The sequence below is a fragment of the Chiroxiphia lanceolata genome, chromosome 6 (genome assembly GCF_009829145.1).
Source record: "Chiroxiphia lanceolata isolate bChiLan1 chromosome 6, bChiLan1.pri, whole genome shotgun sequence".
Taxonomy (NCBI): domain Eukaryota; kingdom Metazoa; phylum Chordata; class Aves; order Passeriformes; family Pipridae; genus Chiroxiphia; species Chiroxiphia lanceolata.
In genome coordinates this window covers 26,933,758-26,955,086 of record NC_045642.1, presented here as the reverse complement: position 1 = coordinate 26,955,086, position 21,329 = coordinate 26,933,758, and the positions used below count along the sequence as shown (strand labels likewise).

General features: G+C 43.2%; 1 protein-coding gene across 5 annotated transcripts in view; it reads right to left on the bottom strand.

The window, feature by feature from the left end:
- Positions 1-21,329, bottom strand: part of MAPKBP1 (mitogen-activated protein kinase binding protein 1) — a 102,695-nt gene that overhangs the window by 61,371 nt on the left and 19,995 nt on the right. For all 5 annotated transcript variants that reach the window (XM_032689766.1, XM_032689769.1, XM_032689770.1 and 2 more), the window contains exon 3: positions 12,237-12,328. In XM_032689766.1, coding sequence (XP_032545657.1) covers positions 12,237-12,328 — 92 coding nt within the window. The remainder of the gene's footprint in view (positions 1-12,236; positions 12,329-21,329) is intronic.

Genomic DNA, 21,329 nt, shown 5'->3' with positions numbered 1-21,329 from the left:
CTGAGTGAAACCCAAGACCATTTACAGTGCCAGATTTTCCAGGAAGAGGAAAAGGATTGACTCCTTGTTGTTCATACCTGGTGATGGGATATATCATTTGGACTGTATGTGCTTCTTTTAAGTTACACTCTGTGATTTGTGTCAAGGTTGCCAGGAGACACAGTGCCTGTTTTGAGATTCTTAGAAAGGGTGGAGCTCAGCTGAGGCGGCTGGTATCTCATTTTCATCCCAGACTTTGCTATTCAGTCCCCACTCCCTCCTCCCCCCACACTCTTATGCAAGCTCAGGACTTGGCTCACAAGCAAGTCGTGCTGCTGCACCAAGGCAGCGGTTGCTAGGAGGTGTAACTGCTGCAGAGATACAGAGCAGGTAGAGAAGAGAGCAGGCTGCTACCTGCAGGCACACAGGCTTTTGGGAACTCGAGCTCTATGCCATCCCCCTCCTTTTTCAGTGGGCAAACCCCAGCAGGTTGCAGAGCTTCAAGCTGAGAAAAGGGCTACATGTTCCAAAAGAGCCAAGGCAGCAAGAGCTTTACAAACACTCCTCTTCCCTATTTCACTAGCACGCAATAGCATTCCAAACCTGTCAAAGCTTCCCACTTGCAGAGCTCTACCTGAGTGTTTAGCTCTGTTATTAAAGAAAGCAGATGTGCTTATTCTCTTGCTTCAATTTCTTTGCATATAAACTGCAAGTGACCCTCACCCCTGGACTGCTTCCCCGTCCCCCTTCCCTCTCCTTTTTTCTTTTAAATAGCAACTTCCCTTTCGTTCACATACTAGTTAATGAGATCAAAGTACAAGGTAACAAAACAGCAAACTACATGGGATTATTACTAACTTGCCTGTCAATTTAAAAATCCAGTTGGTACAACTGGCACACCCAAGGATTGAGGACAATCAGGATTTCTCTTAGGCCAGGTTAAAGTCAGATATGATCAATATCATCATTAAAATAGCAACTGCTGTAGCTATTGTGACAGGCATGGTAGCACTTCCTTTTTGAGAGAACTGAAATATTTGCCCTGGAACTAAGATGGCAGCAGTAAGAAGCATGTACTATATAGTGCTCCTTAATATGGTTTGTCAAGCAACCCAAACAGCAACAAACTCAGAGGATTTCTCCAAGAAGCACCACCTTTCTCTGCTCACAGTCTCTGATATCCATCATAGGGAAGCTTCAAGGACAGTTACGTGCTTTTACTGTGACAAGAATTTTCATTGCAGCCTTGCAAAAGCTAAAGCATTTCCATCTCCCTGCTGTCACTTTCTTCATCACTAACATTTTTTGGCAACAGCTAGAATCTTCACTGACATTAACGTTCTTAAGGATTCAGCTAATACTTCTGGCCCCTCAAGAAGCACTGCACAGGCAGTGCCTGGACCTGACACACCAGTTCTGTGAGACAGTGCAGGACAGAAGCTACCTAACTAGACTTACCCTACCCACACCACCCAGCTTTATTTACAGCTCACTCACACCACTGCAGCATCACATATAGAAAGAAAACCCCTCTCCAAGATTTCCATCACTGGAGGGGAGAGCACATTCACATTGCCTGCATGCACAGTGCAAGCAAGGAGCCTTCTTTGGCCCAGAATAAGGGTCCTGCAATTCATTCCTATACTAAAAACCATACCCAACTTCACCGTCAGTTAAGCACAAAAGTTGCTTATAATTAACACAATTGTGTGCCATGCTGTGGTACTGAAGGGTCAGAATTCAAAGGTAATTAGTAATCAAAGAAATTGTATGTAAAAGCACTCTAATGTTCAAAAGAAAATACAAAATATACCACTGAAGAGATGCCTACACAACTTCCATCCGATTTCCTTCTACAAAACCATTCTGAGAGCATTTCTTTCCACCACTGCCCCATTCTGCTCTCCTCTCTCTGTCAAGAACCAGGCTTGCTCAGTGCTTGGAACAGGTACAAAGGAGAACATAGAAGGAGTAGAGTTGGCAGCATCTGGTGTTCTTTGCCATAATCACGTCCTTAACTTTCTATGCGTACACCTACCACAACGTCAGCTGAGCTCATGTCCCATTGATGGAACCAGCTGTATGACGTTCAGCAGCAGCAGCACACTGCAGAGGCTCTGAAAACCAGCACAACGTGTCTTTGTGGACTCTACCACCTTGAAGGATGGTTAGCGTGTGGTGTTGGGAGAAGAGTGTCCAGACTAGCACAGGTCAGGATTGGTGTACGAGACAGGACCTTACACACCATCTTTTTTTTTTTTTTGGTAATATAGTCATCTGTTTAATACCCAGCTCCTATTATCTACAGTTCTGTAAGGGAGAAAATAGAAAAAAGTCACTTTTATTTTTAGAAAAAGGTGCGAGCTGGGAGAAGCAAAGTGATTTTCTCTACCATCCAGTCCTGTGACAGACTAAAAATAGAAAGAAATGAAGTCTGTTCCCCATGCTCTACAACACATTGCCTCTTCTCCACTGCTGGCTTTTTTCAGAAAAGTCTTCCTGTCCTTCAGACAAACTCAGTATCATTCCAAATACAGAGCAACATAACAGAATACAGAACAATACTCTTCTGGTGAGACCCCACATCAAGTACTGCATCCAGCTCTGGAATCCTCAGTGCAGGAAAGACATGGACCTGTTAGAGCAGGTCCAGAGCTCAACCACAAAAATGACCAGAGAACTGGAGTGCCTCTCCTGCGCCTCTCCTCCTCTCTCAGCTGAGAGACCTGGGGTTGTTCAGCCAGGAGAAGAAAAGATTCCACAGAGACTTTGTTGTGGCTTTTCAATATGTAAAGGGGAGACAAACTTTTTACAAGAAAGATGGAGACAAACTTTTTACAAGAAAGATGGAGACAAACTTTTTAATAGGGCCTGTTGTGATAGGAAATGTGGTTAATGGCTTTAAGCTAAAAGAGAATAGATTTAAATTAGAAATTCTTTACAATGAGGGTGGTGAAGCACTGGAACAGGTTGCCCAGAGGGCTCATAGATGCCCCATCCCTTGAAACACTCAAGGTCAGGTTGGACAGGGCTCTGAGAAAACTGGTCTAGTTAAGATGTCCCTGTTCACTGCCAGATGTGTGTTATTTGATGACCTCTAAAGGTTCTTTTCCAATCCAAATTCTGTGATTCTATGATCTTCCTGCCCCCAGCCCTGCAATTTTGAAGGTGGGAATGGGAAGGAAGATTAGAGTTACCAGTTCACCTCTGAACTAAATCCAGTTTTCTGCTCAACTGAAAGCAGCATTTCCCACATCCTAAGGAGATCCTCAGGCTGCTCTGGTGACCTTCTGGGAGAAGGCACCTGGTCCCACTCATATACTCCCTCTCTCTACAGAATTCCTGTCAAGAAATTTGTGAAACATTTCCCAAAATTTTTCATTTCAGTTGGACCATTTCCCTGAAAAATTCTCCCATCAATCTAAACATCAAAAACCATCTGGCAATCTAATCAAGCCACGGCTTCCTGTTGTGGCTTTTAGCTGTTTGGTTGGGTTTTTTTGGCTGGTGCTGTTTTGGGTTTTTTCTTACAAAAAGCAGCAAACTGCTACAAAGGGACTACCAGACTTCAACTTTGATTCACCCTTGAGTGTAGAGAGTGAGTACTGCCTGTCACAGTGTGGGTCCTCCCACTGGAAAGGCTGCAAGAGTAGGTACAGATTGCTGCTCCTCCTGGGGCAGGGGGTTCTATAGCAAGACAAAGGTGCAGCAGCAGACTCCTACACGGAGCTCAGCTGCACAGTCCAGTCTTTCCCAGGTGCCTGACAGGAAGGAGGAATCACAGAAGCAGGGATGAGTACAGGCTCACCCCAGATAAAGTGGAGTGCACAAAGGAAGTTTTGGGAAAAAAGGCTCATATCACACGGCTTCTGTTGAAACACAGGGAATAAACAGACACATTCATACCTGGAGGCTTGAAGGAGGATGCCATATCAGACCTATTGCTGCTGCCAGATCCTCAAATAGAAACTGTAGGATAAAGCATCACATTTCATCTCTATTTGTCCCAAGGCTGTAGCAGCCAGCTACAGAACAGCGACCCACCCCCTTGTAACTTGAAGGTTGGATTAACATATGGCACTCTGGAGAAGTAACCAGAAACTCTGCACACAGGAGAACCGCACTCTATGTACAGCTGAACAGCAGCTTCTCTCAAAGGGACCTGGCAACACCAAACATCGTCACTGCCCTGACTAGTCTTTCAATACCAAGTGTGACACAAGGTAAAAATCATGCAGGATCTGAAGCCTAGCATCCCACAACATTCCCACAGTCCACTACAAGAGCTACTCCACTGCTGACAAAGATGGCACTAACTAACTCCCAGCCAGCAGCTGAGCTGTGAGACTTAGGGGTTCACACTCCCAACACCTTCCCTCCAGCTGTGTGGCAGAACCCCAGTGCTGCAGTCTTCAATGCAGCACAGACAGGAGCACTTAGGGCAGACTTGACAGTGTCCCTCAGGTTTAGTAAGAAGCTTTTCTGTCCAGCTATTTTGAGGGTTTGTCCTATTTTTCTCCCTTTTCCTCTGGTTTACAACAGGTCTGCAGCTTTGCAGCTACCTCATTATTTAAGATTCTACCAAATGTTGGGCCATCCATTGTTTGTTGAAGGTAAAGTATTTAGACTAATTAGACAAGAGATCAAAAGCAGCCCCACACACACACTTGGGGACTGGCTGATGAAAACTGCCTGGAAGTCAATTTGACAGGCTTGACTCCAATTCTGCCAAGGGCTTAGACCAAGGATGTTTGCCTGCAGCTCTAGGTGATTGCAAGTACTGCTTCATTTGTTTCTTCATCTTCTCTTCTGCCAAACTAAGTGAGATTAGAGCTGAACTAGATCGATACATGACTGTTCAGCAAACAATTCTACTTTTTAGGCGCAGTTTTATTAGAGAAACGTGGATTCAATGTGGAAGAGCCTCCAGTACTCACAAAAAGGGAGACCAAGCAAAAATCAATGTAGAAATTCTTGCCAAGCTGTATGGACATAAACAGCTCACACAAGTAAGACTGACCCTACTCCACCAGGCACAGCCTCAGTGCAAAGATGGGGATTCAGAACTGGACCCAGCTGCTACCAAGACTGGAAGCAGGCAATTGCTCCAGAACTTCATAACTGTTACTTGTGAATGTCATGGGTCAATAGGAAAAGAGCAGGGGAGAGGCCATAGCCCCTTTATATCCACCTCTGCAAATTAAAATATCAGTTACGATTATTTGGCCTGAGAATAAAGCGCTGTTGCAAAGGGGACCTCCATTCTTTTGTCTCAAGTGCAAAGACAAGACTTTGCTCACTTGCCAGAAATGAAGACTGCATCAGCCTTCCTCAGTCCACCCTCCCTATCTAATCTAGATTAATAAGGGCAAGTGGTGAATGGAAGTATTTTACACTTCAGGTCTACATGCCTCAGTGCAGATATGTTCCTTTCTGTCCAGTGGGTATTTAAGACAGGGAGATTTGAGAGTCAAACAAAGTATCCCTACTTCTGAGAAATCTGCTGTTGCTGGGAAGGAAAGAGAAGGGTTTGTCTACTTTTCATCATCTTTTTGGATGCCAAAACCTGGTGTTGTTCACTTTGTCTCTGGGTCTACCACCACAACTGTGCCAGCTAGAAAATTTCCCCAGATGCCATGTAAACACAGTAGCCTCACAGAAGAAATGCATTAACAACAGTCCACATTCCTGGGAGATGAGGAGGGGAAAGAGGTCTAATCCTTGAAAGGCAACTGTCCTATTTCAAGGAAGACAAAGCAAACTGCCTCTGCTGTGACCAAAGATGCTGAAATTTGCTTTGAACCATACATAGGGACCTTCTCTTCACTTTAGGGTAGGTTTCTACAGTCTTTACAAAACCGCAGGATTCTCTTTTAGAGAAGAGCATAGAAAGAAAGCACAGAAATTCTCTTTCACAGGTTTGGGTAAGTAAACTTGAAGGAAGCAGCACCAGCAGAACTGAATGAATATATCTACTGGCAACCTAGCAATTCAAGTATTTCAATATCCCTGTACCACTTGAGGCTGCATTCGGGATACAGTCCATTAGCATTTATGCTAGGAAAAAACTAGTGAAGAACCATACCTGCACAGAGCAGTAAAGCTTTGCTCAAGCTGCACATGTACTGTGTACAGGTAGACTGACTCTGTAAGGAAGTGGATTCCTTCTGTGAACAAAAGCAACTACCATTGTGGCATCCAAGCAACGTGATCAATTAGTTAATAAAAACAGGCTCTGAAATAAGGCAGGAATACTTGTCATCTTACAAATTAGGATTTCATTGTCCATGTCACCACCCATTCTAACCTGACCACAATGGTCGTAAGTCTTAGATCCCAGTTCAGAACAGCATTTTGCCTCATTCACCGTCAATCATCTACTAGATTTGCCTCTTATAATTAGTTCCCGTACATCACTGACCAAAACCTTCCACTTCCAGGAGGAAAGAAGGAGCAAGGCAACATCATGCCTGGTAAAGTTACACAATGTTTATCCTAAATGTTATTCTTCCATTGTGCGTTATATGCAGCTTAAGGTAAAGGGAAATTGCCCTAAGCTGATAATTTATTAAGTTGGTTAGTGATCTGTCTATATAATGATGGAAAATTATGATTAAAACTTTACAAGAGACTTCATGGATGGGCTGGAAACCACTTAGCCTTACAGTCTATCCACCAGAACTGGAAAGGGGTATTTGGGAGCAAACCAACAGTCACTTCTGGAAAAGAAAAGTCTTCATTCTTTCAGTGGGATTTACCACTCAGCTGTGTGAGACAGCTCCACACATGCTGCACAGGCTTCTGGATGGATTAAAATCAATTCACTCATTTCCTGTTCACCCTCTTCCTCTCCTCTCTGTGATACAGACAGGACCTGACACATCTTGGATCAGTAGACAAGGAGCCAGAAGAGGTATGACTCAGAAAGGCTGACAGAGTTAAGTGGCTTCCACTTGGTACTGCAAATCAGCTGAGGATGAGGCGTGGAACAGTGGAAGACACAGTGAAACAAGAAGATGAGACTGTGGCTGGATGCTGCTGCAGTGCAGGTTGGCACAAGAGGCTGCTGCACTGACATCCAGCATGCACAGCACAGCAGCAGTAAAATAAAATTTTACCCTGACAGTTGTGCAGTTTTCTGATTTGAACACTCATACAGCTGTTCACTTCTGAATATTAGTTGTCCTATCTCACAAAAAAAAAAACAAACCAAAAAAAAACCCCAAAACTAAACAAACAAAAAAAAACGAAAAAAAAAAATCAAAGTGAGAAAGCTGAACCAAGACCAAGTCTAACTCTTCAACAAGATCTTGTGGCAAAACATAGCAGGAAAAAAAGACTCAGTATCTTCATTTTAACTTTGATCATAAAGCTTCTTTTATTATTCCTCTCCTCCTATCTACGAACAAGGTGATTCATTCCGAAATGGGACAGAATATGGGGGCATCCAAATCATTTGTTCAGCAAACATACTATGTGCACACACAGAGCTAGCCAGGGACCTGTATCTGTCATGGCTACAGTAATTTCTGAGAGAAAGCCAAAGAAACTCATTTCACTATGTCTCAGAGAGAATTCTCTATATTAAACCCGTGTCTGCAAGAGTTGCTGTACGTAAAGACCTCTGCTAGAGAGCTGAAAGGGGAAAGAATAAGCAGGTTGAGATTGATCAACTCATCTCACCTGCTATATATCAAATACCATTTTTCCCAGCAAGGAACACTAACATTAAAAATCCCTGAAATCTATCAGAGTGAATCAAAATTGATGAGCAGAGCTAGGGAGATGCTTAAGCTGGCCAAAACAGAACAGTATAATGTTTAAAAGACATGGAACATTGAAAGCACAAGTACTACTTTTCTGCTCCTACGGAAGAAAAAGCACAGGCAGGCAAGTGCCTCACCTGAAGATCGGGTTCCCAACCAGCTATTGTGACCAACTGAGAACCAAGCAAAGAAGAACAATGAAAAGTAAAATAAATCAGTCAGTCACGCCAACCTAACAAGACTTAAAAAACAACAGTAAACACAACACCAAACCCAAAAGCAGATAAGCTGACTAAAGCTATCTGAGCAGTTGGTCTAAAATTTAAATGATAGACATTTCACAATCCATTTTTTTTATTTTTTAATATTAGTCATCCTCAGAGGATTTCCTTAGTTTTGTTTCCCTTCTTGTTTCTAGGAAACAGAGCTACTGAAAGAAAAAAAAAAAGAAAAGCAAAAGAATAAACTGAGAGAAGAGCATGGAAAATGCAAAGGGGGGGGGAAGTGAAAGCAAAGGAGGACAGAGCATTGGTCCTGCAACAAGAAGTAAAAAAATGTAGTACATTTCTGTCCCACTCACTCTCCCTCCAAGAATGACTTTGTTACTCACTCCATAATCCTAACAGAGATCCAATTATGCAATTTTGTGTTTATTTAAATAGCCAGTCTAAGAACAGGTGAGTGCAGTCAGTAGATGCAAGACCTTTGGAGAGGATGCAATTTTCTCTCCTATGTTGTCTTATCTCCCAAGACAACAGCCTTATATGAAAGTGGTGGCCTACAATATCTGAAGCACTTGGCCTGTTCAGCTCTTTATGTGAGACATGGAGAAATGGTTTCCTATAACAAAAGCATTCCACAAAAAAAGGGTCAAAGTACCAAGACCAGCACAGCTCCTGTCACACACTGACAGAAAGGAAGCCTCATTAGGGTCAAAGAGGAGAAAGGATAAGAGGTGCAAAAGGCAGTAAGAAGAATAGGAAAAATAATGTAACACAGCTCTTTGGCACCACTGAAGAGTTGAAATGAGTTTGGGTTGCATTGGGAATTGCTTCTTTCAGCAATTTAAGAAACTTCCCGGGAGATTCAGAAATTCCAGGAAAGAGAAAATTCAGAAAAAAAAAAATCACTTTTTTTAAAAGAATTACTTTAGGCAAACCAGAGACTCAAGTTAAGATTATGCTCAAAGAACAGCGAGGCTTCTCATGCACAAGTCCTCATTTGCAGTTACTTGTATGTGAATGTGGATGAAGTCAGGATGCCTAGGGCAACTGTTTTGATCTCAACCAAATGAATCTAGGTATGTTGAAAGTGTTCTTAGGAAAATACAGAATTGTTACGTAAATTCAGCTTTTAGGGGTCGGACAGACTGGAAGAGCAAAGCATCTGCATGTCAGGATTGCAAAACCTCAGTACATGAGCAGCGGGCTGAGGAAATCACTGGAGCACAGTTGAAGATGACCAGGTTGCATGGACAGGTCATGAGCCAATTGTGCATAAGCCATACCCCGTCTGCTACATCAGACTCATGTAAGTAGCTTTGACGTCCAGTAAATGGACAGTTCTGTCCAAATAGCAGATCCCAGAGGGTTGTAATGAGTGTGACAGGGTCTAGTTGGAGGCCTGTCAGTAGTAGTGTCTCCCAAGGTTCAATATTGGGCCAAGTATTGTTTAATTTATTCATCAATGACTTGGATGAAAGGACAAAGTACCTCCTCAGCAAGTTCACTGGTGACACAAACCTGGGATAAGTGGCCAATACCCCAGAGTGCTGTGCAGCCCTTCAGAAGTACCTCAACAGGTTGGAGATGGGCAGGAAAGAACTGTCTGAAATTCAACAATGACAAATGCAGGGTCCTGCACCTGGGAAGAATAACCCCATTTACCGGTTGAGGCTGGGATCTGACCTGCTGGAGAGCAGTGCTATAGAGAAGGACCTGGGGGTCCTCGTGAACAACAAGCTGTCCAGGAGCCAGCAGTGTGCCCTGGGGGCCAAGAAGGCCAATGGTATCCTGGGGTGCATTAGGAAGAGCATTGACAGCAGGTTGAGGGAGGTGATCCTGCCACTCTATTCAGCCCTGGTGAGGCCAAACCAGAAGTGCTGAGTCCAGTTCTGGGTTCCTCAGTACAAGAGACATGGAGTTTCTGGAGCAGGTCCAGAGGAGGGCTACAAAGACGATTAGGAGACTGGGGCATCTCATACAAGGAAACGCTGAGGGAGCTGGGCAGTCCCAGGAAGAGACAACTGAGAGGGGATCTCATCAATGTATTTAAGCATACGAATGAAGGGTATCAAGAGGATGGATCCAAGCTCTTCCTGGTGGTGCCAAGCAACAGGACAAGAAGCAACAGGCAGACACTGATGCAAAGGAAGTTTCACCTGAACATGAGGAAAAACTTCTTTACTGTGCAGGTGACTGAGCACTGGAACATATTGCCCAGTGAGGTTGTAGAGTGTCCCTCCTTGGAAATATTCAAGAACCGTCTGGACACAATCCTGTGCAATGTGCTCTAGGATGACTCTGCTTAAACAGGGAGGTTGGACAAAATGACACACTGTGGCCCCTTTCAGTCCTACCCATTCTGTGATTCTGTGAAATTCAAATAGAAACAAAATAAACAAATATAAACAAAATAAAGCCAGAAAGGCCAGGATTCTTGCAAATCAAGAGAAATTAACTGGAAATCAGAATGGGGAAAAAATCCAAGTAAAACATAAACTGCACAAACTGAAACTTCAAACAACAAACTGAACTTGCATCAACTTAGTGAGGTCTGCACCAGTACCTCTCTCATGTCTTGACTCGTTAACTAATGCTTGTTAGAGATAGCCTTGACTACAGTAAATCACAACAGCATCACAAAACAGGCCAGACATAGAACAAAAGCAGCAACTCATATAAACCATTAATCTTTTACAAATTACATCTACTATATTCCTGCCCAGACAGGGCAGGTTTCCTGCCCAGGCCATGAGATGTTACCACCAACAAGTAAGAACAGGAATTTCCCTGTAAAGCCCTAAGGAACCATATAACCTTTTAATTAACCAAAAGAATCCCCAGGTGTATTCACATTTAATTAAATCAATGTCAGGCACACACAAGCTCATCATAGGACATTGCTATCAACAAAACTAATCTATCTTCAGCTATGCAAAAGCCCCAAATATCTGTGTACTGCACTTGTTTTCTTCTTTCTCCTTGCCCTCTCCAAGTGTGAACATGTTCAATGTCAGAAAAGATGCAGAGGAAGAGGCAACACACACTAGAACATATTTGCCTGGCTCCAAAGAGTTCAAGCATAAAAGATGCTGTCAAACACTGATATGGATATCAAACTGCCCACCGACAGAAAAAGAGGCAATGGGCAGAAAGTAAACACATGTACTTTTTTTTCTTCTGTCTGTATTACTATGAGAGCAATCAAACACTGGAACATGCTGTCCAGAGATATTGTGGCATCTCCATCTTTGGAGATACGGCAAAGTTGTCTGGCCATGGTCCTGGGCAACCTGCTATAGGTGACCCTGCTTGAGCACGAGGGTTGGAACAGATGACTTCAAGAGGCTCCCTCAACCACAACAATGCTGTGATTCTGGGAAACAGGATATCACCAGGACAGGCAAAAATTTCTAGCCAGTTTCACTGACTCCATCTCATTCTAGCCAGAAACACAGAATCTTTAAATGTTGCTAGCATGTTTCTTGTACCCTTGAAAACATCATGTACAATTGCTGTGGAAGTTCCTTTTTTCTGATTCCAGCTTTCATGTCTTAAAAGTATGTCCATGCAACACTATTTTGAGACTGCCCTTAGACTTCTCCTTTAGCTTGTTGACCAGCAGAATGAACAAGCTCAAAGAAAGCCAAACTCATATTGATTCCTGTAACCCAGCAGACCCCTCCAGCCCTCATCTATCTCTCTAGAAGTAGCTCTTTTGGTCTCCATCAAAGTCTTCTTCTGGATATCTCTACTTGGACCTAGGCTACAGCTGATAGATGTGTTGCACTCCAGAGAATCCACATGGATCCAAGTGGGTTCAGGCTGTAAGCCTGAAATCTTTCCTCACATTTGAATGAGGAACTTGGAAGTCATAAATTGCAGGGCACATACAAGAAGGCTTTTGTCAATTCATTGAAAGCATCACTTGCTCCAATAGTTATTTACTGGCTTGAGAATCACACTGAGTTATGTGTAAGTTCACAATGCTACAGAACATAGTTAAAAGCCCACAAAATGTATTTAATTTCCATCTTAGAGCAAGAGGAAGGAGAGCGGTTCCATTAAAAGGGATCCCATTAAAACCTGACAATGCAATCCCTCTCCCTTGCCAATTACGCTAACAGTGCTGACTCGCATCATTCTCTGGTGTTTTAAGAACAACAAATAGCTGTCTTATATAAGACCATAGCAGAAACACCCTGAATCTTTATGTTAATGCATCAGTCCTGGTTTATTTTAGCTTTGAAGAATGTGGTTAGTGACTCACCCTGCCGGATAAGCAACGAGGCCAGTTCTGGGGTCGCAGGCTAATCCTCTTCCTCCTGACACGGTTATGCCCAACACTTTCTCCAAAGTCACCTAGTGCATACAAGAAAGAAAACAAGAAGTATCATGAAATGTGAGTGCAGTTCAAATAGAGCTGTGCACAAATGCTGATGGTCTAGTTCACACTGGCTCCTAGAAATTCACTGAGAAGCATCCAGGTACAGAAGCAACCCCACTTAACAGGCATAGCAAAATACTGCTGGCGTACAGAGAAGGAGTTACCAATCCACTTATTGCTTTCTCTTTTGTCAGAGCGTGGCAAAGACAGAGGATTGTAAGCAGCAGATAGGACTGGTGAGAAGTTGGGATGCACATTCACTGACCGCAAATTCCCATCCTCCTAGTAAGAGCAACAAACCACTGTCTCTGGATATTTCTAGAGATACCACTATCTCTAGAACTTCAGTCTTTCATGAACAGCTTCCAGGCTGATCCATTCTCTTTGTCTCCTCCATCCAGTGGTAGGTGGTTCAGCCTAGTCCCAGCCTCGTATTCCTAGGAACTGAATAGTCAGTTTTTCCCACAGTGCTTGAATTGGAAACCACAATCAGTGGACTAGGGCATCCCTTCCCAGGAATCTTGAGACAGATCACCTTAAACATTCACAAGCCTGCATAACAATGACCCATGCAAGAGACAGCAACCTAAAATGCCCTGAAGCCCCCTCAGGCAAAGATCTGAAATATTTTTAGGAAAAGAAAACAAATGCAATTTGGAAGAGCTACCCGGGAGATACAAAGACCTCTGTGACAAGAAGCAGATAAAAGCAAAAAAACAAAATGGGAAGAGGGTGACAGATGGACATGACCTAATATTTTGGTGAGCGCTCCCTGGCACAGAAAGCATTAGAATTCAGCAATTACCCCATAGCAAAAGGTTGCAGTGGGATTACACTGCACAAAATCTGTGGCATTAAAGGACTCAGCCTCTGAGCACAAACCAGTTCTCAGCCCTGGGGCTGTTTTGACCAACACAAAATTATTCTCTTTCCTTTATATTTGCACAGCTTGATTTTATTTCTAATATATTTGTTGCATACATTCCTCTTCAGCATTGTTATTTGTGCCAAACTCAAGTATTTTACTGGATCAGTCTTCTCTTTTTAATTATCGTAATCTAAGGTATATTTGGTTAAGGTCCTAAGGGCATGGACGCAGCATAAGAAGTTACTATTGTAATAATTACTACTGTCTTTAATAGCTGCCCTGAAGACTAACATCTTATATTTATACCAACATGGTGCACAAAAGGTGGGGTGGAGCAGGTTTCCCACGCCACCCTGACCACATGCCTTACCAGATCTGAGGAGTTCAGCTGTAGGGTGAAGAAACAAGGTCTCACTGAGCTCATGGCTCAGGTTACGAGATAAGGTGACAGAAGTAACCCCACACAGAGAACCACCTTGTTTCAACCACTTTAACATGAGCTATCCATGCTTTCAGCTTCTTAAATTTGGCCTGCCTTCAAACCAGTGACATGGAAAGTAGAAGATTCATATCCTAATCTCTGCAACAACTTGGTCTTTTTTTCCCTCTTAGTAATAATATACCCCAGAGATTTTAAAACATTATGATAAAACACCAAATTGTCCCCTTCCCTTTCAAAATGAGTATTCCTGAAAACATGGCTTTTACAAAACTCCACTGGATTTTTGTTTAATAAGAAGATACAATTAAAAATGCATTTACAAAGCCATCAGTAAAGAAAGGAAATAGTTTTGTTTCAACTTAATATTGGAACAAAACTGCAAAGGTTGGGGAGAGAAGTGAGGAAGGTTAGGAGGATATTTACTCTTCCAGACTTGTTAACAATACTTCAAAATACATTTATTTTTAAAGCAGCTTCAAAAATGCAGAGAGAGAACTCAGTGCTTCTACTGCTGAGATTCTACCTCATATCAGCAGTTCCCAAACTAGGAGAAGTTCAAATTCCTACAGAAACCGCATCTTTGACAGGGAAGAAGGAAGTGGAAGAGACATGTGCCATTCAAGTAGTCCCATCTAGATAAGGCACCAATTACTTGATGCTGTCAGCAAACATCAATTTAGCAATGCTGTGATTACACTGCTTAGCACAGGCTTTAGCTCCGGCTGACTGTAATTGTAACCATCCAAAAAGACACTGCTTGACCTTGGCTATGCAGATATTCAGCAGCAATTCAGCAACCTGCTTTCACCAACAGGTATGTTTTTGCTTTGCAAGGACATTTATCAAGCCTCTCAGTGTGCACTCACACCCCAGCTGAGCTGAGCTGACCTTAACAGCAGCCTGTTTTGGAGGGAACAGTTCCTTCCTCCCTTATCCTACTCAGTCTAATTACATCCTCCTCCATTCTCTCATGCCAGAAAGCCCTGGCATGGCAACTGCCATCCCAGCAGGCCAAAGCAGCAGAAAACCATGTTCTACTTCTTGTTTTCTGTTTGTTTTTCTGTTTGCCAGCCTGGGGAAAGCCACAGGAAACTCAAAGCCAGGTAAAAGAAAAACTATCCCTTTCACTGGCAATCCAGGTACACCTCCAAAGCCCACTCTGCACTTGGTGGTCTGGAAACATCTGACTCCTCTGAGTCTTTAAGAGGAAGAGAAACCAAACAGGAGCACCACCTGGTTTGTCTGGACACTCTAATCTCACCAACAGCAAAATGTCACACTTGCTCCAGCTTCCTCTCTCACTCTGGAGTCTATGGAGGTCCCCTGGTGCTTTGCCAATAGACAATTTGTGGCTATGCTAGGAGGTGGAAAGTCTGCCTTTCTCCTACGGTCAGCACATAGCTTGACATTAAAGTAGCTAAGTTTTCTTGTCCAGTTACTCTACAGCCAGTGAGTATCTTCTGGCCTCCAAGGATCTGCAAAGGATCACCTGTTCCTTTAGAAAAAGACAACTATCAAGGCCACACCTTGGGTATTGACAGACCTAGTGCCACATAAACAGATACCTGTATACAGAGACCCATAACTAATTTTCTGGAAAAGGCTTTCCCTCTTTTGCCTTAAGTCTTAGCTTTAAAAAATACCTAATTTAAAGAATCCAAAAATCAACCCTACGAGCCTATCCAATGGATGCTCTTACAACACCTTTACATGATAATTCTTGAGTATTAAAATAACTTGCATCAAAAAGGAGTGCATATAAATTTTAAATGTGGTCTTATGACACTTGTGAGCTCTACTCCCACCATCCTACCCACAATACACCACTGCTTTATCCCCCTGACCAACCTCCAACGTAGGTCACGTAAGGGCAAGAGATAGTCAGTCACTTGTCACAAAACTTGGCAGAATGAAAAACATTTCAGAGTGAAAAAACAATAGCTAACAACACTGGATTCCTCTCAACTTGCCAGCTAAAATGAAGAAATTTTTAATACAATTAATTAGGGCAGAAGTACATCAACTTTAACTTCCTAATCTGGAATTAAGATTTGTCAGTAAAGGGAAAATCTGTTGATACAGGTCTGCCATTATCCCACTTCTGAAGTTACCACTTACAACAAGGTAAGAACCCAGTTCCTCCTGTGGTAAGGGCAGTCTCCAAGTCCTACACAGCTGTAACCACCTCCATTTATACAGGTCTCCCAAGTGGTACTTCAGAACATCCCAATCAGAAATAAGTGCCCTGACAAATATTTCTAAGTCTGATCTGAGCTAACCATGGGGAGATCTGAGATACTGGGTGCATTACCAATAGCTGCCATTTTGGCCCAATTTGCATCCTACAATCATGAGATATGTCACTGCTTGCTCAGGCCATCATAGGCAATTAATGGGCCACCTCACCATCCTCATCCAAGACTGGAAACAACTGCAAGCTTAAACCTGTCATTTTGTGTACCTAAATTAGAGGCAGGAGAGGAGGCTGGCTACCTGCATTTGTTACTTCATCTCGAGCCTTCTATTAATAGTATTGGGCACTTTCAGTCAAGGTTCTCTACATGACTTGCAAAAGTTATTGGATCGATCCACACACACCGTTCCGCAGCTCACCTTGCATTGCCACTATGCCATCTGTAACCACTCCATCTCCATTCCTGTAAGGTCAACTTTTATTCAAGTTTGGAAGATGAATACACACTCTTAGGCACCAAAACCTGTGCAGCTAACACGTGTCTTGCAAAACCTGATATTTACCCATTTTACAGCCTTAAATCTAAATTTGGCTACTTCGAGTTGCACAAATGTGTGAAGAAATTTTAATGCCTAAGCAGATCACTTACCCTGTTCCTTCCACATCAAATCCCAACACTGCCAGATAGGTAGGACCAAACCAGCAGAGCCCTGAATTGCAGGACTCGAGGTACCAACAGGTATTCATGGCAGTCAGGCCTTCCCAGAGAGAGGGGCTTCACTGCAGCCCAATCCCACCTGAAAGTCAAAGGGCGTATCTGAGAGCAGACCTTGCTTTCATCAGGCATGGTCCCACACAGCATGTGGGGAAAGCCCATGCTTGGGTGAAAAAGCCATGCCATCTCTGCCTTACTACTGAGATGCAGATAATCCTTTCAGAAAGACTGGTCTAAACAGTCCCTACCAGCCTTGTTTGGCTTTTCAGGAAACATGATGCACAAACAGCTGCTCCTAGGTCTCAGAGAGCAAGTGTGAGCTCTTTCTGTTGTTTTGAGGAAGTTATCACAAACAGTTGCTTCCACATGCTTAAAGGACAACACAGAAATCTCTCAAGGATCAGCCCAACTTTGAACCCCTGTAAACACCTTCCTTCTTCCCATCATTTGCATTCCTTTGGGACCAACTTCACCCCCCTGCAAACACTTTTCCTCCTTCTCATTGTTTGCATTCCTTTGGGACCATCTATACTTGCAAAGCCACACAGCAGGTACAGAAGGCAAACACTGAGGGCTGCACATCCAGCCAACATGCTGTTAGAAAGCAGTAGCAGACACAGCCAACACAGCAATAATTTCCACTAAAACAGGTGTTAGAAGGGACAACCCAGTCACAGTGACAGTCCTGCCTGACCTGCGCTCACAGGTACTCTCCCTACAGCTGCACTGTTTCACTGCTGAACCACTGCTGCCGGGTAGGAGCTCCTGTATCTGTGCCTGTTTGCCCACAAGCAGATTTCCCCAGTCTGCCTTCCTCTTAAAGAAAGAAAAAAAAAGAAAATTTCAAGAGAAAGCCATTTTTAACCAGGCATCCCTCAAAGAGTTTCAACTGTAGGCTGAATGGTGCTGCTACTCACCCCACCATCCTCTGCAGACCAGCAAATGACTAAGTAAGAGTTTAGTATTTCAGCCCTTCATTCCTGTATTCATATGCTAAAGAAATTAGAGTTTTCTGACTTGATCACCTCACTTCCTGCTCTCTACATTCTCTTTTGGGCCCAAAATCTCATCATTCTCTACAAGCACAATGTATTTAAGCATGGAAATAAAGAAGCAAAGCATTTGAGAGGATGTTTGCAGTTCTCTGGTGCTCAAAATGACAACCAAGGGGATAAAACTGGGGTTACTGTACAGAGCTGCCTCTATGTCCAAGTATCTATGGCATTAGGCAGGAGGCTACAGCCTGGGAAAACCATGTCCACCAAGCAGGTGTGTCTGCTCGAAACTTCATGAGATTGGCCATCTTGGATCAGAGACCAATATCTAGCCCTGGTTCATGTTTGCATTTGCAGCCGTAAGTGAAGGAGAAAAGTCAGGAAGAACAGTATCATAAAGAAATGTACCGATGAAGTTTAAGAGCAGGGAAAGAAAATTTAATTCTTTGTCACCTTCCATCAGTCTTCCAGTCTCAAAATAGATATTCTGAGGTTTTAACTCATTTCAGTAGAATTCTCTACCATGAACTTATCCACTCTGCCTACAGAAGCTTAGCACTCACAGCATCTTTTGGCAAGGAATTCCATCGATCTGGTATATGTTGCAAGAAGAACCATCTTTCATTACTTGTTTTAAACCTCCCTTCTAATAGTTTCATTTGGTATGCCTCAGTTCTTGTACAGGAAGAGACAGTGAATAGTCAGTCCTCACCTACTACCTTTAGGTGGCTCGTGATTTTGCAAAGAGCTACACTATCACCCCAAGTCATCTGTGTTCCAAGTACAAGAGTCTTCACTTAGTTTATGGCTCTCCTAAAAGCCATTTCATATCTTTCAACAGTTCTGTGAACCACCTTCCAAGTCCACTATATCCTTCCTGAGATGAAGGAGAAACACCAAGACTACATACAGCTTTCCAGGTGTGGTCACAGGAAATGTTTACAGAGCAGAATAATATAGTCTGGTTTGTTATCCATTTTTTCCCCATTAATACCTTACTCTCAATCTGCCTTTCTGGCATCTAGGATCATTTACAAAGAACAAAAAAAAGGTCGCCCCGCTCAGCAAAGTCACAGATGAGAACTCCTGCTGCTTTGCATTTGGAAACTTATCCCTCATTCTCTCCTGTCTGCTCCCCTATGGAAAGGGAAATCCTATTCCTGAATTAACGGTTTGATTTCAACATGCCCCTTCCTCTCCATGCCTTTGTGAGAACTTATTCATGAACAGGAGCATCCTCAAAAGGAGTTCTTGCACCACAAGTATTCCATTTCATTCCACAATGGCTATTTCAATAAATGTTCACAACCAGACATTCTATTTTAAAAGCCTTCCCATGGGCCTGTGTATAACAGAGTTAACATTTCAATCCATTTAATTAAGTAGAGGCATCGAGTCAGCACTAAAAGACAACATCCATCAGAGTTCATCTATCATCCACTGCACAATGAGCCTGCCCTCATCCCTCTCCTGCCTGAAAGTGGGCATATTAATAATGTATGTCCAAAGGCACGCACTCCTGAAAAAGCAGGGGACACAGAAATCCCTGAGATACATAACCCACAACTGTTACTTTGAAAAGCCTTCCTTAGCACATCAAGTAACCAGTTGCAACTAAGTAACCATCTTGCCAGAGGAGTGGCTACATAATCATCTGTTCTTTTGCCTTAAAAAAAATGCCCTTACTGCTTGACTTGAGACCCCCAATGCTCTTCTGTCTAATACACTAACAAGGGAGCTCCAACATCAGGCCTGAGTTTCACAACAGTGCTGTGGTTTTCACATCTGTCTCTCTATATTCTGCTCTCAGTTTTCAGCACCTCTGCATGCACTCCAACATGTTTTCCATGCTGCTACAACAGCAAAGTCGTATCAATGCGCTCTGGCACCCAATACGTGAAAATGTTGAAAATGTAGCTGTACATTGTCAGCGTCAGCATTTAAGAAATAGCTGTCTATCTTACATAAGTAAAACTTGATACAGAGCGCCAAATCTCACAGCTGGTCCTGTTTGTACCTCACTCCTGCTGCCCCCGAGCCCCATCGGCAAAAAAGCACGTCTAACCTCCAGGGACAGCGCACACGTTGTAGGCTCTAATCCACCGTCTGAACACACTGTCTGATCTGTTACTGCTGCAGAAAAACAAAGGCTTGAAGTTTTACATTTAGCTCTGCTGAGCTTAGTTTGGCACATTAAACACAGAGCACTAATTACAGTATACTGTTCTACTTAAGGGGCTGTCAGCATTTCCACTGCAAAGCCTTCATTTCAGGGCTTTATAACACAGCTGTGAAATATTCATCTTGCACTAGAGTTTGACATGCAAAAGTCTGGCTTTGGCTCAGGTTCCTCTGCCTGTTTGTTTTTTTGGGAGTTGGGGTTTACATTGTTGGTCTGGCGGGGGGAGGGCTGAAGATGGGTGGATGGAATTAACTGCAGGAGATATTTGACTTGGAATTAACTGCAGGGGATATTTGACTTACAAAAGCACACAAACAACAAAACCACTCAGCTCTATAGTTGGTGTCTGTATCCAATGAGTTCCCCTGCTTTTGTATATGCATGTAGAATATGCACTTTTAAATTTCTTTTATACATATATATGTATATATTTAAAATTTTTTTAAAGAGGCTTTTCTATTCTCTCTCTCCTCTCCAGCCTGAGCCTTGTGTTCCTCTGCAACCAGACTACTGTCCTGACAAGCCTGGAGACTGAAAATATTCCACCTGCAAAAGGTAACAGTAATAAGCCAAGCTCCAACACATGACCAATTCAGAATGTCTCTGCGCTAACAGAGCAGTCTCCACATCTCTCGCTCTAAGCCTCGTAAGTCCTGCTCACAGCCACCACTGCAGACTCTCACCAATTGCCTAATTGACCCTCCAGGAACTACTCCAAGACCAACCAACTGATTTCATGTAACACACCACACAGACTAGTTGCAATGTTTTAAGGTGTTTCCAGCCAATGCCCAGTTTAAAGCAGCATTCATGAGGAAAAAGGATTCAGAGCTATGTCTGATCACTGAATACGCCCTCACATTTTAACCAACGTAAAAAAAAAAAAAAAAAAAAAATGATGGGGGGGGGGGACAAAACAAAACAGAAAAACACCTGACCAGAACATGATAATCTGCAACAAGCAGTTGCCAATTCTATGCAATTTGATTTCAAGTTAACCACTTCAAGAATATCAGGGAACAATCTCCCACAATGTGAGTTATGAATGGCACTCCTTGGCACAAGAGTAGTGTGGGTAGAAACCAACTTTCCCAAAGGTTTTGAATGTCTGAGTTATGGGAAGCAGTACATTACATTTGTAAACCTGCATAAACGCAGAGGTGGGATGGGGGGTATTCCAATGGAAATGCTGGGCCTCAGCTCTAATGGCTCTGCCAGGTGTCACTATAATGGTTGCACAGGGGTGTGCACACATTAATTAAAAATTAGCCAGACAGCTGGAAGAACAGGGAACAAATCAAGGAGAAAGGGAACACGAGCAACTCAGAGTCCCTGCAGGCTGTCTTTCCACATCATGTGTGCGTTCATTTGTTCACCTCTCCACAGAGCCTCTCCTGCCTGCTCTCCCCTTCTGGCCTCCCCACCGTGCTGGCCGCTTTCAGCCCAATTCCAGCTGTCAGGACTGCATTCCTGACCCGTCAGCCCCAGCTGTCAGGGGCTACGTGCTGAATCTGCACTCTGCCTTCTTCCTCATGCACCTGGAGAAAGGCAGTCCCAGAGAGGCCATAAATACCATTGCA